General features: G+C 38.1%; 1 protein-coding gene across 1 annotated transcript in view; it reads right to left on the bottom strand.

Annotated features, from left to right (window-relative positions):
• Positions 1 to 13,409, bottom strand: part of DNAH11 (dynein axonemal heavy chain 11) — a 98,575-nt gene that overhangs the window by 15,928 nt on the left and 69,238 nt on the right. The window contains 10 exon segments of the mRNA XM_069004751.1: positions 183 to 229; positions 232 to 312; positions 315 to 341; positions 344 to 350; positions 1,446 to 1,586; positions 2,074 to 2,238; positions 3,578 to 3,703; positions 3,705 to 3,783; positions 10,933 to 11,045; positions 12,344 to 12,580. Coding sequence (XP_068860852.1) covers positions 183 to 229; positions 232 to 312; positions 315 to 341; positions 344 to 350; positions 1,446 to 1,586; positions 2,074 to 2,238; positions 3,578 to 3,703; positions 3,705 to 3,783; positions 10,933 to 11,045; positions 12,344 to 12,580 — 1,023 coding nt within the window.

Below are 13,409 nucleotides of genomic sequence, written 5' to 3'. Positions count from 1 at the left end.
AATGAAAATAATTACATGATAGCATCTTTGGGACTTCTGCAATTATTATTGACACTGAATCAGCAGTCATCCTGTGTGAGAAACTGCACAACCATAGGGTTTGGGCACAGGCATCACCTTACAGAGAAGAAACAGCAAATCCAGCAAATGCCAGCATCACTAATATGAAAATTTTTCCTCACCTGAAAAGCTGTTTGGGCCAGGAAAAGGAGCTTTTCGTTTTCAAAAGTCCTTGGCTTGTGAAAAGCCAGATTGAATATGTGACAGCTTCTCTCATGTTAGAGATAAAACACTGAAACCCCCTTATTCTTCAGCCTGTTTGATCGCTTTGTGGAAGATGCATTGAAGGCCTGAAAGTTAGTACAATTATTTTTATTTATTTGAATGTTGCATTTTTTTTTTGCTTTTCTGCTCATAGGAGAATCAGTTTCTTACTGTAGGCTCCTATAACGAGCTGACCTAAGCAGTGTGACATGCAAGAGGCTGACAAGAGGCTTTTAAAGGAAACTTTCAGCAAACCAGGGGTGAGGGCTGCGAACAGCAACACTCTTCTGATGCCTTTTCCTGGTCTTAAAATCAAGAGTCAAACATGGTTAGAAGGGAAAAAGGGTTTTTACCTTGGTATTTATTTTAAGGATCCTTAGGTGCACATGTCCAGGTCATATGCGCCGAAATGCACCCTGCAAAAATGCACACCCCAAAAGATCTGGTATAACATTATAGGTCTTACTAATTAGCATATCTATCAAAGATTCCCCAATGAGAGGCTCAAGTGAGCCCCCCTCCCCAAGGAGCCTTCTCCTGGATGGTTCTATCTTAGTTCACAGAATGTGTTCTGGAGAGGACCTTGGGGTCTGGGGCATACTGATCCCTAGCTACGAAGCTTCTAAAATATTTAGTCTCTTAGCTTGACAAACAAGTCCAAGAATGTAGGCAAAAAGCACTAAGAATACAGAAGTTGTAAAAAGGTATAACAGGGGTATAAAAGAAAAGGCAAAAAATCTTCATGGCATCACTTCAGCTTCCTTATTTAACTCAGCATGGAGACTCTCTCCCTTAAGCAAGCTGGTAATTTTGCAGTGGGTGATCTCCCTTACTCACAGCACTAGATCATTTGGTAGATTTACAACAGGGAATTGTTCATACAGAATTCCTCCAAACTCTTCCTCCCTGGCCCTGTGGGATAGCTTAACACAAGGAAGGTAAACTTTTGCAAGCAGAGTCAGAAAACACTGTCAGAATGGAGGCAGCTAACAAAGAGCCCCGTGGGGATGTACCATGTTACAGACCAGCGGGAGATCACATCGTGCTCTCTTTCCTCAGACACGCAGCCCTGCCAATGTAAACATCTGGTACAAGTAATAACTAATGTATCAGGTATCACTGCTGGAGGCCGAATTCTGTTCCTTGCACTCTGGAACCAAGTCAGCAGGAGACATTTTTACCTTCAGTGAAAACTGGTAGATGGGGCTGACACTGCCCAGGCTGATATTTCCAGAGTAAGGAAGGGATGCTCTTCCAGCTGTCAGTCTGTAATGCTCTCTTGTCGGGCTATCCTGAACTTCATTTTCTTTGGCTGCAGCTATCTGAAAGATGACAGTTGTCTCGTTTATTTTTTAATGTGCCATTATTATCCCACACAATTGCCAAAATATTCCTATCCATGCAGAAAAGAATATGGATAAACTCTAGAAAACTGACTTTATTTCAGACAGTAGCAAACATTTAAAGAAGTAAGCTTCTTATCTTAGACAAACATTAGGGAATAACTGTCCTCTGAAGTAATATGCCTGTTTATCTGTGAAATGATGGCAATTATATATTAATACATTTGTTGAAATTTTATGCTGATATTTATTAATTTTATGAGTACTAATTCAAGCACCTAAAAAATCAAACATGTGACAACTACCTATTGTAGGTATGAAAATATGAATATGGGGAGGACAGCCCTTTCTGGACAGACAGCAATTTGACTATTCCTATTCGAGCTCATAGAAATGTTACACTTAATTAATAATAGACATTTTACAGGTGACTTTAAGTTGTTAGAAACAGGTCAGTTGTTATTGCCTTGAGTTGTATTTCTGCTGCAGCTGACTTTGCTGGTTTGATGTTCTTTACAAGTTCACTGTAGTCTAGGAGACTTCCCCGGGCAGCTGACAAGCTGAGCAGCCTGTCATCCTCCAGCTGCTAGAGCTCAGTCATGAAACCCTTCTGCTGCTTGGTGAGGACTGACTAGCAGAGGCAACAAAAACACTGTGTTTAAACAACTAGAGCAAGAAATAATGTTTTATAGCATTTTTGAGCTGTATTTTCTGTTTAATTACATCATTTAATTTAATTTTGAAAGGACAGTTTGCTTTCTGTCCCAGTATACTAGATTTAAGGTTCTGGACACCCAAAGTGAGAAGGTTTACATCATCATGGACTAGAACTTTATCTCTCTCCTAGTGTCTTTCCTCCTGAGACTACACAAAAGGACTGTGATCTTGCCAGGAATGGCAAGTGGTAATCTACATGACAGCTGAGAAAACCAGAGAATAACACAAGGCTGGAGAACCTTACCTTGGCAGCAGAGTGGGAAAACATCGTCAAAGTCTGCTCTGCTGGACTGACCTTGTGAGAGTGCAAGAGCTTGACTAGTCTTATGGGGAGCTCTCAGTCAGACTCTGACTCCCACCGAAAACCCTGGGTGATACAGGCCTTGTAAGCATGCAGTCCCAGGTGGAGCCCTGTGCAGATGCAGGGGTAGATGGACAGCTGTTTTCAGATTGCATTCCCAAGTATATGGCTTTCATTCTTCTAGGGGTAATTAAACTCCCTGACCCAGTTTGCCCTTGCATGAAGCAGCAGTACCTCAAACAGGTGGAGCAAATATTTGAGGATGAAGTTAGTTAATTCATTAATTTATTAGTTAATTAATTAATTTATTAATTAGTTAATTAATAACCAGAAAGACACACTAGAGAAATAGAAGGTATTCTTGTTATTCATTTCACACCCCTAAGTATTTTCTTTTCACATTTTTATCTTCCAGATTACAGTCTGCCCAAAGTCCTTCCTATACCCACTTACAAAAGCATTTCTCCTCATAGGTTGCTATACATTGGTATGACTGCAGCAGCCACAGAACTGCATCCTTTCAGGAATAAATTAGGATTTATTAACCAAATGTCCTAGCTCCTAGCAGTGCCATCATATCCTCATTCTGACTGGCATGAAATTTTATTTACACTTATTGGATCAAGATCACTGAAGCACAAAGCACTGCAGAGGGCTTTAATCCTGCACTGTAAATGAAATGCAATGCACAGAGCAAAACAAGTGGTAGAGAGAAGTGTGGGAATAACATCCCAATGAATTTAATATCTAGCAGAGCTTTAGGTCAAGACAGGTCCTTTGGGAGCACAGATTTGAGCAAATCAGTAGAAGTACTTTCTACACTTTGCAAACTCTTAAAATCTTTCTAATATGGGCTACTAACAATTACTGTACTGTAGATTCAAACAGACATATTAATTCTAGCCTTAAAATCTCAGAGCAGGCAACAGAAAAACCAAAATATAGTCCTTACCTTACATTTTTGTGAGTCTTGCCTTTCAGCATGAACAGCCTCAGCCAACAGCTGCTCTTCCAGCCTGTCCCTGGTGACAGTGAAATTAATGAGGGTGGTCTGAGCCTGCAGTTCTGGCTTGTAAGGGAGGGTTAGCCAGTTTAGTGTGAAGGATGAGATGAAAATTCCTGTTGAATTCACATTTTTTGCCTTCAATCTTGGTACATCTGGGAAGGAATAAAATGCACAAGAATGGGGATCTCACTAAATTAAAACCTCGTAAGTATCTCAGATTGCAAACAATGGTTACTGTATGATCTTAGCAGCATAGCAAATGCATATAACCCAAACTTTAGGTGCCTGCAACTTAAGAAACAAAAAGAGGATGATTGAACACACCAAAACTATATGAAGAATACACAGAGTATTTCTTAATTCGGGTAGTTTCATTTGCATATACAGCAGACACAGGGAGATTATTCATTGCTGTCCTAAAGAGTCTGGCTTAGGGATAAATGTCTATCATAATTACTTACCAGAAACCTAGCAAAGTTTTCAAACAAATACCAATGAGATAGTTGTTAATTTTTCCTATAATTTCCTTAAATATATAGCCTAAAGAATTAAGCAGGGACGTGTATTTCTAACAAATGGATGGACTAGAGGAGAGGGAATGGCTGGCAACTGAAACAACAAAAATAATGTTTTTTTTCAGGTAATTCACTAAATGTTTCATTCCAAATTAATTATCTGTTGGATGAAAGAATGAGTTATACTAGGTTCACATTTTATTTACTGAAATCCCTTACTGAAGAACTGTCATCTCCTCATCCCTTATCTTCAGTGAGGGGTGAAGCCTGTCCTTTACAGCCACACTGCTACTGCTGAAGTACCATTTTGGAGCCCAGCAGTGAGGCAACGTGAAGTTCACCTTCCTACTTCTGTGGCACAGCACCAAAAAAAATTGAAAGATTGCTTGCAGACTACATGTAGTGTGTGCCATGTGTTTGGTCCGGTGTGACCCAGTGACAAAACTTTTTGTTATTGACTTGCACAGTGAACAGTGTGTCCATTTTCAGGATTTACTTGCCACACATGAGCACAAAACCAGTATTTTCTGTACAGCAGTGCTTTTGAATGTTCTCTGCCAAGAAAGGAGATTCAAATATTAGTAATAAAACTCTGTTAAAAAAAGGATCAAAAGAACATTTATGACATGGAACACAGGTAGACACAAACTCATAAAATTCAAATAGGCATTTGTTAACTCAATTTTCAAAGTGATTGCATTACCATAGATACTAAGCACTTAAAATGCAATTTATGAAAGTCACATCAGAACATGAATAAAACAAGTACTTTCTGTAGAAATTTTAACATTGCTTTTTGCTAGGCTATCCCAGGTCATTGCCAGAGCCAGGGACATAGGTTTCAGCTCTTAAGACCCGTGCCTGCTTCTGACATGCCCATAGCCAGAAGACATGGTCTAAATGAAATGGTGTGCCGAGACCCTTCTGCATTTCACCAGGGACAAGGAAGAAAAGAGAGTTGCTTAAGATATACTTTAAGCTAATTCCTTAAGGAAACCTACTATGTCTAGTGCTGGGAAACCCATGATTCTACAAAACTCAACATCAGACGTATATTGTATAATACTGCCATAAAAACTATTGGAGATGGGTTTTCCAGGCTTATGCTTGTATAATACTGCAATAATTTAGCTGTATGGTCATACCCTTTAGATTACACAACCTCTCTCAGGTGGACGTGAATTCACTGTCCAGTTCTGCAACGTGGTCCCTCCACAGCCTTCAAAACTGGCTGCAGCTGGAAGGAACAAAACTGTAGAGCCTGACATGGAGAAAGCAATCTTGCTTTGCTTTCAAGACACACACACACAGAGACAAAAGACAAGTTCTTCAGTTTGTTTGTCAGAAGAAAAACCTTTGCTAAGGGAGTCACACTATGATTCAGAACATCTATGAGGCAATATAACAAGCTTTAGAGTTCTGGATTAAATGATTTCCTTTAGGAGTTCTCAATTCACAGAAGCAATAAATAACCAATTTCTGTGATTATCACCTATGAAAGGCAAAACCTACATAATGACTTGGTAGGTTTTATTACTGCAGCTGTTGTAGGTTTTCTGTTAATTACAGATTTGGGAAAAAGAAATGTTTTGTTATTGCTCTCGTATGGTTCAAGAGTATAAGCAACAACGATAAACAGAGAGGTGGGGAACCCAGAAGGATGTCTTCATTTTTTTTCAGTAAAATATATCTGTTTAGAGGTTAATTCTGGATTATGAAGAAATTCAGCAAAATAGGCATGAATAGTGGAAGTCCATGATAGAAGGAATATGAAAGAATAGTCACCAAAGAAATTTCTAAGGACAAATTCTTCTTTTAGCAATGTTTTCTTCATGATATCCTATTCCATCAGCTGAGGCAGATCAAATGGATGGAACTAATGCAGCGCTCTACCCAGGAACAGACATAGCATCTTTCATGTGAGTTCCAACACCCTGGTATTTAAGAACAAAGTAAATTAAAGAGAGATTGTTTCCCACTAGTTGGTTGGTTTTTTTTGTGTTGAAATTCTCATAGATTTTGAAATAAAGCAGATTAAGGGATTCAAAAAGGATTTACAAAGCTTTAAAAATCCTGTATATGCCTTGAGTATAAATTATTTTTTGCAAAAGCAAATATAAAACCAAATAAATTCCAGACAATAACATGAGCACTCAGCTATGAGAAGACTAGGGCCAGTGTAACATCTTGTCTGATCTGTCAAACTTGATTGTTTGACACAAAGACCTGCTATTCCCTAGTGTATCTTCTGCCTAAGGTAACAATGCCCAGGTCTTTCAAGGACAGGAACTCATGAAGGTGAGAAATTTTGAATATTGGAACATGACTTCATATAATGAAATGGCTCGAGAGTTTATGTAAAATCTTTTCTTAGCAGACAATTTCATGCAACACAAAATTAAAGCGTACCTTTCAGGGCAGACGTTCTCCAAAACACACCATAACTCTAAATGGCAGAATGGCAGGATAGCTTCCTGCAGAGAGATGTTTTGGATCAGCTCAGCAAGAATGAAAAAAGTGATAAATTTTTGGACAGGAAAGGAAAGGGAAATAATATTTTTCAGTGGGAAGAAAGAGGGATAAACACATTTTCCAGAGGAGCCTTCATTCAGTTCCTGCTGCTTAAAATTAAAAGCTTCTGGAACCAACTTGCAAACCCCAACAAGTAATGTAGAGAACAAAGTTGAATAAATCAGGTGAAAAAAAGCACAGAGTGGAGCTGTTACTAGGCAATCTCAGTAGGCAAACTGTGCAAGTTGGTCAAACTAGTTCAGTGGGAAAAGCACTGCCTTGAAGCTGCACAGCTGGCGAGACGTTCAAGGCAAGGAAAGCTTCTCCCTGTGGAGAAATGGAGCAAATTTTCTTGCTGTTCCATGAATAATAGTCATGCCTCATAAGAATGGAAACTTGTTCATACAAGCTAGATCTGCACATAAATCAGATTTCAAGACATCTTAAAAAATCTTTTGATAATCTGATCTTGCAGCTGAAGAGACACAACTTCCTCTTTGTAACTGTGCAAAGGAGTTCAGCAAGTGTAACAGTTCATGCAAACACAAATAGGAGCCTTATGAACAGGCAATTTATTCCTCTGTCTTCTCTCCTGTGAGCCAAAATTACACTGATCTGTTATAGTTAATGCTCAGAGCCAGTGACTTCCAAAAGAGTGGTGCTGGGGAAACAGGATAGGACACAGAGGTAAATTAAAATATTAAGGGCCTTCCATACCCAACCTATTTGATGGCATTGTTCCTCTTATAGCAGGTGAGGGCCAAAACCCAACACCATGTAGAATTAATACCTGTTTACTGTTATGGCTTGATTTATCTGCTCCAAAAAAGGTATTTGCATATTGAATATTTTTTGCATATGTTGCTAATACGTTGCACCCAAATTTTACTTACGTTTTTTCTTATGCCTTCCATGTTTACATAAAGCTATGTACTACAACTGAGATCTTCTTAAAATTCCTTGATTATTTTTCCTTCTCTTCTGCTTCTCAAAGCAAATATCATGAAATATTTTAACAAAAATCGTAGCATTTTAAAGCCATTTTGAACATAAGGCCACAGTCTAAAGTGCACTAGAAAAAACTGAGCAGTTTTGCAGCTCTGAAATGATATAAAAATATATACTAATTTGAACACCTAAAATTTTTTAGGGTTCTAGATATGTACTAAGGCACTTAAGCATGAAGTCTGCTTTTCAGAGATAACAAGTACCTTTAGTTCACCCTGTGGTCACCTGGTTTTGAGGAAAATATAAATTTATCCATTTGAAGTTCTCCAAGGCTGAGGATTTCTTTCTCAGCCTTCATTCAGAAACAATACCAGGAGCTGGTGTTACAGAATATCTAGGAGTGCAACATAAGAACCATCTTGCAAAGAAGGAAGGGGAGAGGTACTTTCATGAAGTGCTTCACAGATCAGCAAGTTCTCTAATAAACAGGCTAGTAAATTTGCTTTGGAAGGAGTACAAGTTGATAAATCTCCCTTGCTATGCTTTCTGTCGATTGATATGATAAGATATATTTTACTTAAAATTAGGATTGTCTGAAGCTCAGTGGATTTAATTATTTGTAATTATCCAGTTGTTGTCAGTATGTGGCCATTTTATGACAGTAGTATCTACTGTGTGGGTCAGGTTCAACTGTACATCTTTTCAAACACAGAATTAATGTACTATTGATGAAACCATTACTAGAACCAAATTAAAGTCTGGGCTGATGTATTGGTCCATGGGGTGCTGTCAGACATGAAAGGAGTAATTAGTATTCATTACTTCATACTCTGCAACATTCCAATTATTAATGAACTTCAACTGCTGGACTGCACCATATCTATCACAAATACCTTTCTAGTCTTTCTTTATTAGGAAAAAATATTCAAAGTACCTGACAGAACTACTAAAATAAACAAATGACAGGAATGAATCAGGAATGAAGCAAACTCTGCTTATTTGGTAATAAATGGGGTATATATTGTGTGTGTGTATATATATTGTAGTGTGTAAATATGTATATGTATATATATTTATCTTTATGTATATACACACACACAAGTGTTCCTCAAAGGTGACTTGTGCATCTTCAGTCAGGCACAGAATGCCAGGTCATGTAACGCTGCCTAAAATATTCAGCAGAAGAACCTATTTTTTAATACCTTCATATATTTGCTTTTGTGTCCATGTACACATCTTCATTGTGCTACATGGAAGCCTTTGCTAAGTAAATGCCAAGCTAGATTGCTGTGACCCTTGTCCTTTTCAATCCAACTCCTTTCTGTTGTTTCCCACCCCTCTGTCTCATGCCTTAAAGATCTGTTAGCCTGTGAAAATTCTGATCTCTCTTTTAGACTAGTATAATTCTAATTTTTACTAGAGTTTCTTCACTATGGATTCTGAAAAGCAAGCTGCAGGCTCTTACTCTGAAGTACTTCAAATACAGCTATAGAAAAATACAACAAAGGGGGATCATTTCAAGGTCTCACAATGCAGGGCAAGAGTGCATCTTCCAGGAGCTTCAAGTATACAAGGAGATTTGGGCTGTTTTTTACTGCTTAGATTTACTTTGCAGGCACAAATGCCTGAAATATCGGGGGGGAAGGAGGGAGAAAAATCTTGGGTAATCTGTCCAAAATAAGATAAATTCTTTATTTATAATTTCTTTCATATTTTCGCTTTTGACAATGTGAAGCTGGGCAAGCACTCTAATCACTCTTTGACTAACATTTGAGATCCATCCAGAAATGCCTCAGGAGGATGTCTGGCTTTGTATCAGAATAAACATCCCATTCTCCAACATGAAAAATCCAGCTTGATGATGTGTTGCTTGCAAACAAGAATAGAAGAGAGGAACACTTTCACACAAAAATAAGTTAACATTTGAGCAGAATCAATGACATGGCATTTCAGTTCATCAGATGAAGTATTTAATGAGGTCTAACAAGTTTACTCTTGAGCAACCACAAATCAACATTATTCTTTAGGCTGACATCTGCACTGAAGACTCAACAATTTCATCTGAAGTTTTTGTGAAAAGTTATGGAAAATATTACAGATTGAAATTCTCTTGCACCATGTACAAACTCCTGTATTTTCCCAATTATCATCCTGAAAGTGTATATCTAAAGGTATCTAAATTATACCTTAGAAAAATATTTTTAATTATATTTTCTAAGTTTGACAATTTTTCAAAATATAAGGGATAAAGGGGGCATGGGAATGAAAGATGAGATTCACAGACATCAACCCACAAAGGTCAAAACATAAGGTTACCTTCCCTTGTACCATCTACCACTCCTGCCACTGCTGTGTCAGAACAGAGGACACTCATTAACTCAGCCTTGTGTTACCCAGTTTGAGTCTCCTACTGGAATGCCCAGCTGCAGACCTCTGGGATGGAGCTCACCCTTTCCTTGGGAGGGAGAGCCCAGAACAGGCCCTGAATTTGAGTATTCGGAGGACTCGCGTGAAAAGCGAGGCATGTGAGGTTTGGTGCCAGCAGAGCAGGTTTCTGGGTAGAACTGAGCAGGCATTAACACCACTGGGACACGGGCCTTGATGAATTCGTGACCAGCATCAGCTGGACTGGTTTGACACGTGGGAGGTTGGCAGAAATACCAATGTAAACAGTCCCCATCTCTGGTGTACTCATTTCTGCCCTGTGTTCTACCATATCAGTTTTTCCCCATTTGCCTTACTTCCCAGGTTGTTTGTTTGCTTGGGTTTTTTTTCTTTGGTTGGCTTTTTTTGTTTGTTTGTATTTATTTTTCCTTTTTAAACCACTTTGTTATTTCACGCGGTGGCCCAAAAACCAATTACAGCATAGTGAAGGAACAGTTTTCTTAAGCTGATATTGCAGCTGGAAAACCCTATGTTGTTGAATCCAACTCTAGCCTGTCATTTCCAATGCCTTCCCTCTTGCTATGGATGCCTAACACGGAAAGGAAATACTTTCCTTTCTTTTGAGCCAAATTATAATATATGCTCCACCTTGTTTTATTCCTTTTTTGAAGTAAAAAAAGTAAAGAATTCCACTTGAGTTTGAGAAACACACATCTATATAGTATTTTGAGTCCAATTTGGAAACTGAGAACATAATTTTGCTATCTAGTCAGATGCAGATACCAACATTTTAATATCCCCTCATCACCAGGTTTTAGCCATTGTATTTTAAAAAGAAATCATCTGTTTCATGAAGAGTTGAAGCACTAAGCAAAATGTGGCAATCAAAGCAATATAGATCCAGTTGTCATGGAGAAATTCTGATTACTCAAGCATGCATACCTTCCCTTTTTAACTGTATGTCTTCCAAGCAGAGAATCAAGCACGGGATCAATAGAGGCACACACGTTTTCAATTAGTACAGTCTCATCAAAAGCTAAAGCTCTTTCAATGGTCTTCATAACACTTTATTTGAAAAATAAAATTCCCTCCCCCCACCCCCCAATATCAGATAAATGCTGGTTATAGAAGGATTTCCTTTATATAATATAAATCTCGAAGTTTTTCTAAAAGCACGTGGTTAAACCATGGAAAACTGTTCACAAAGAATTGCACAGTGTTTAAGAGTTTGACAGGTTTGAGTTCAACATCTTTCTACCTATGCTGTTGTTATTCCTCATATTAAAACAAAAAATGCATTGCTGGGGCTTTTCTTATAAGCAAATATGAGGGTACAGCCCCACACGGCAGACACTGGAATTGACAGAGATGTTGGGGGAGCATATATATATATATATATATATATATATATATATATATATATATATATAAATATATATATATATAAATATATATATATATATATATTTATATCTCCTGTGTTACAGCTTTTGGTATATCCTCATCTAAACTATAAACACTTTCTTGAAGGGTTAGAATCTGTATGCCTTGGGAGAAATCTGTTTCCATGGGCATGGAAAAAAGAGTAGATAGTAATGGAAAGAAAAGTAAGCAGATAATATAGCTTCACAGAGCAGGGTATTACTGAGTGTGAAAGAAAAATCATGATTATTTTTGAGGGTTGAAAAAAGAATGAAAAACAAACCAGGACAGATGAGGGAAAAGAGCTGATTCAAATGAACAGACAGGCTAGATGATTAAGACCTATTTTAAAAATCAGGCATTACTATGATCATTTACTGTGCAATTGTGTGTTATATCTGGAACTTAGTAAATTAAACTCTGAAACCCCTTTGAAATAGACCATTATCTCCCTAACTCTAAGCAAAGATAAGAAAATGCATGAGGAGATCAGTTACATGCTAGTCCTATCAGCTTACATATAACAACAATAAGAATTAGAAACATGTTTGTTTACCAGGAAATGACCCAATATTGGCTTTTGCCTTTAATGCTGCACATACATGTGAGGTGCACAGGCTGTGTTCTGCTGACTAAACTGCAGAGTATAAGTAAGGTCTTATCATCAGGCTTTCCACCTTATCTCTTGAAAAAGTGATTTGACCCTCACAAGAAATGCACCTCAACCTCCATTTCCTGCTCAACACTTGAAAAGAACATAAGAAGGATGCCTTTTCAAGCACCATTTTAAAAGGAAAATGATGCTATGGATAAATAAGCAGAACTGCTGTAATATTTCAATTCTTTAAGTAAGTACATTTCAACAAACACCAATCCCTTGCAAAAATTAGGGGAACTTGAAGGCAGTAAACATGAAAGCCAATTCTTCAGCTTGCACATCTCCTTTCTTTCCTAGATGTATGACTTTAAGGTCAGCTCCATATTTATTCTTTATCCATTTAATTCCCTGTTGCTGGGGATCTATCATCAGAAGTCAGCACTCACAGTTTGTTAGAATAGTGGCATTTTCTGCTGACATCCTATCACCCTCGTTACTCCATGCCACAGTCATAACATCATCTGTCAACGTGGCAATTGGGTCCAGGCCCTCTGTCATAGGAACAGGAGCCTTAGAATCAGAGTGGAATACAATCATCCAGCAAGGTTACCAAGTAGCAAGACATGACTCAGTGCAACGCACAAGATAACTGGAGGGATATAAATTAAAGTAAGGCCGAAAAGTAAGGAGGATCCCTGTGGAGTTTCAGATGAAAAGAAAGTACTAGGAAATGTGACAAGAAGCAGTTTTTCATATTTATTACAGATTTTTAAAAAGTGTTTTCTCTTAGGACATTTACTTCATAAAAATATTTATAGTTCAATAAAGTTAAAAATGCACCATATATTATACATTTTTTGTATTCTGATACTGCAAATTCAATGCTTATGTATGCTCTTGAGCAGCTATTTCTGGAACATAAATCAGTATTTATCCACAAAAAAAAAAAAAAAAATTATAAAAGCAGGATTCCCATGGCACCTTATTAATATAGTTCAGTTCACTCAAAAGGCAGAGAATGGGGCCATCTCTGGGGGCAGAGGCAGCCGTGGAGCTCCCTGTGGGGCACCAGCTGCAGCAGTGCTCTCGTGTGAGTGCCCCTGCACTAAGGAGGAGGCTGCCACAGAGCAGCCATCTCACAGCCACGCTTGTTGGATGCCAGCCTCTCACAGGCACTTGCAAGGAGACTAAATAAAACAGAAATGGAACATCTGAAATCAGTGCTTACCAAACAGGTATGGCCGGGAAGGGAAATGCCTAATGCAGTACGACAGAGTGAGTGAATAAGTGAGTTATTTGGAACAAACAAGAAGGGCTGGAGGAAGCATAATAGAAGAGCTATACCAGATGCCTGGAATTAATTTTTTCCTTCCTGAAGCAAAGGGCAAACCCCCACCAA

Source organism: Aphelocoma coerulescens, chromosome 2 (assembly GCF_041296385.1).
Source record: "Aphelocoma coerulescens isolate FSJ_1873_10779 chromosome 2, UR_Acoe_1.0, whole genome shotgun sequence".
NCBI classification, from domain to species: domain Eukaryota; kingdom Metazoa; phylum Chordata; class Aves; order Passeriformes; family Corvidae; genus Aphelocoma; species Aphelocoma coerulescens.
The sequence above is the reverse complement of the archived record's forward strand: the minus strand, read 5'-3'. Positions and strand labels throughout refer to the sequence as shown.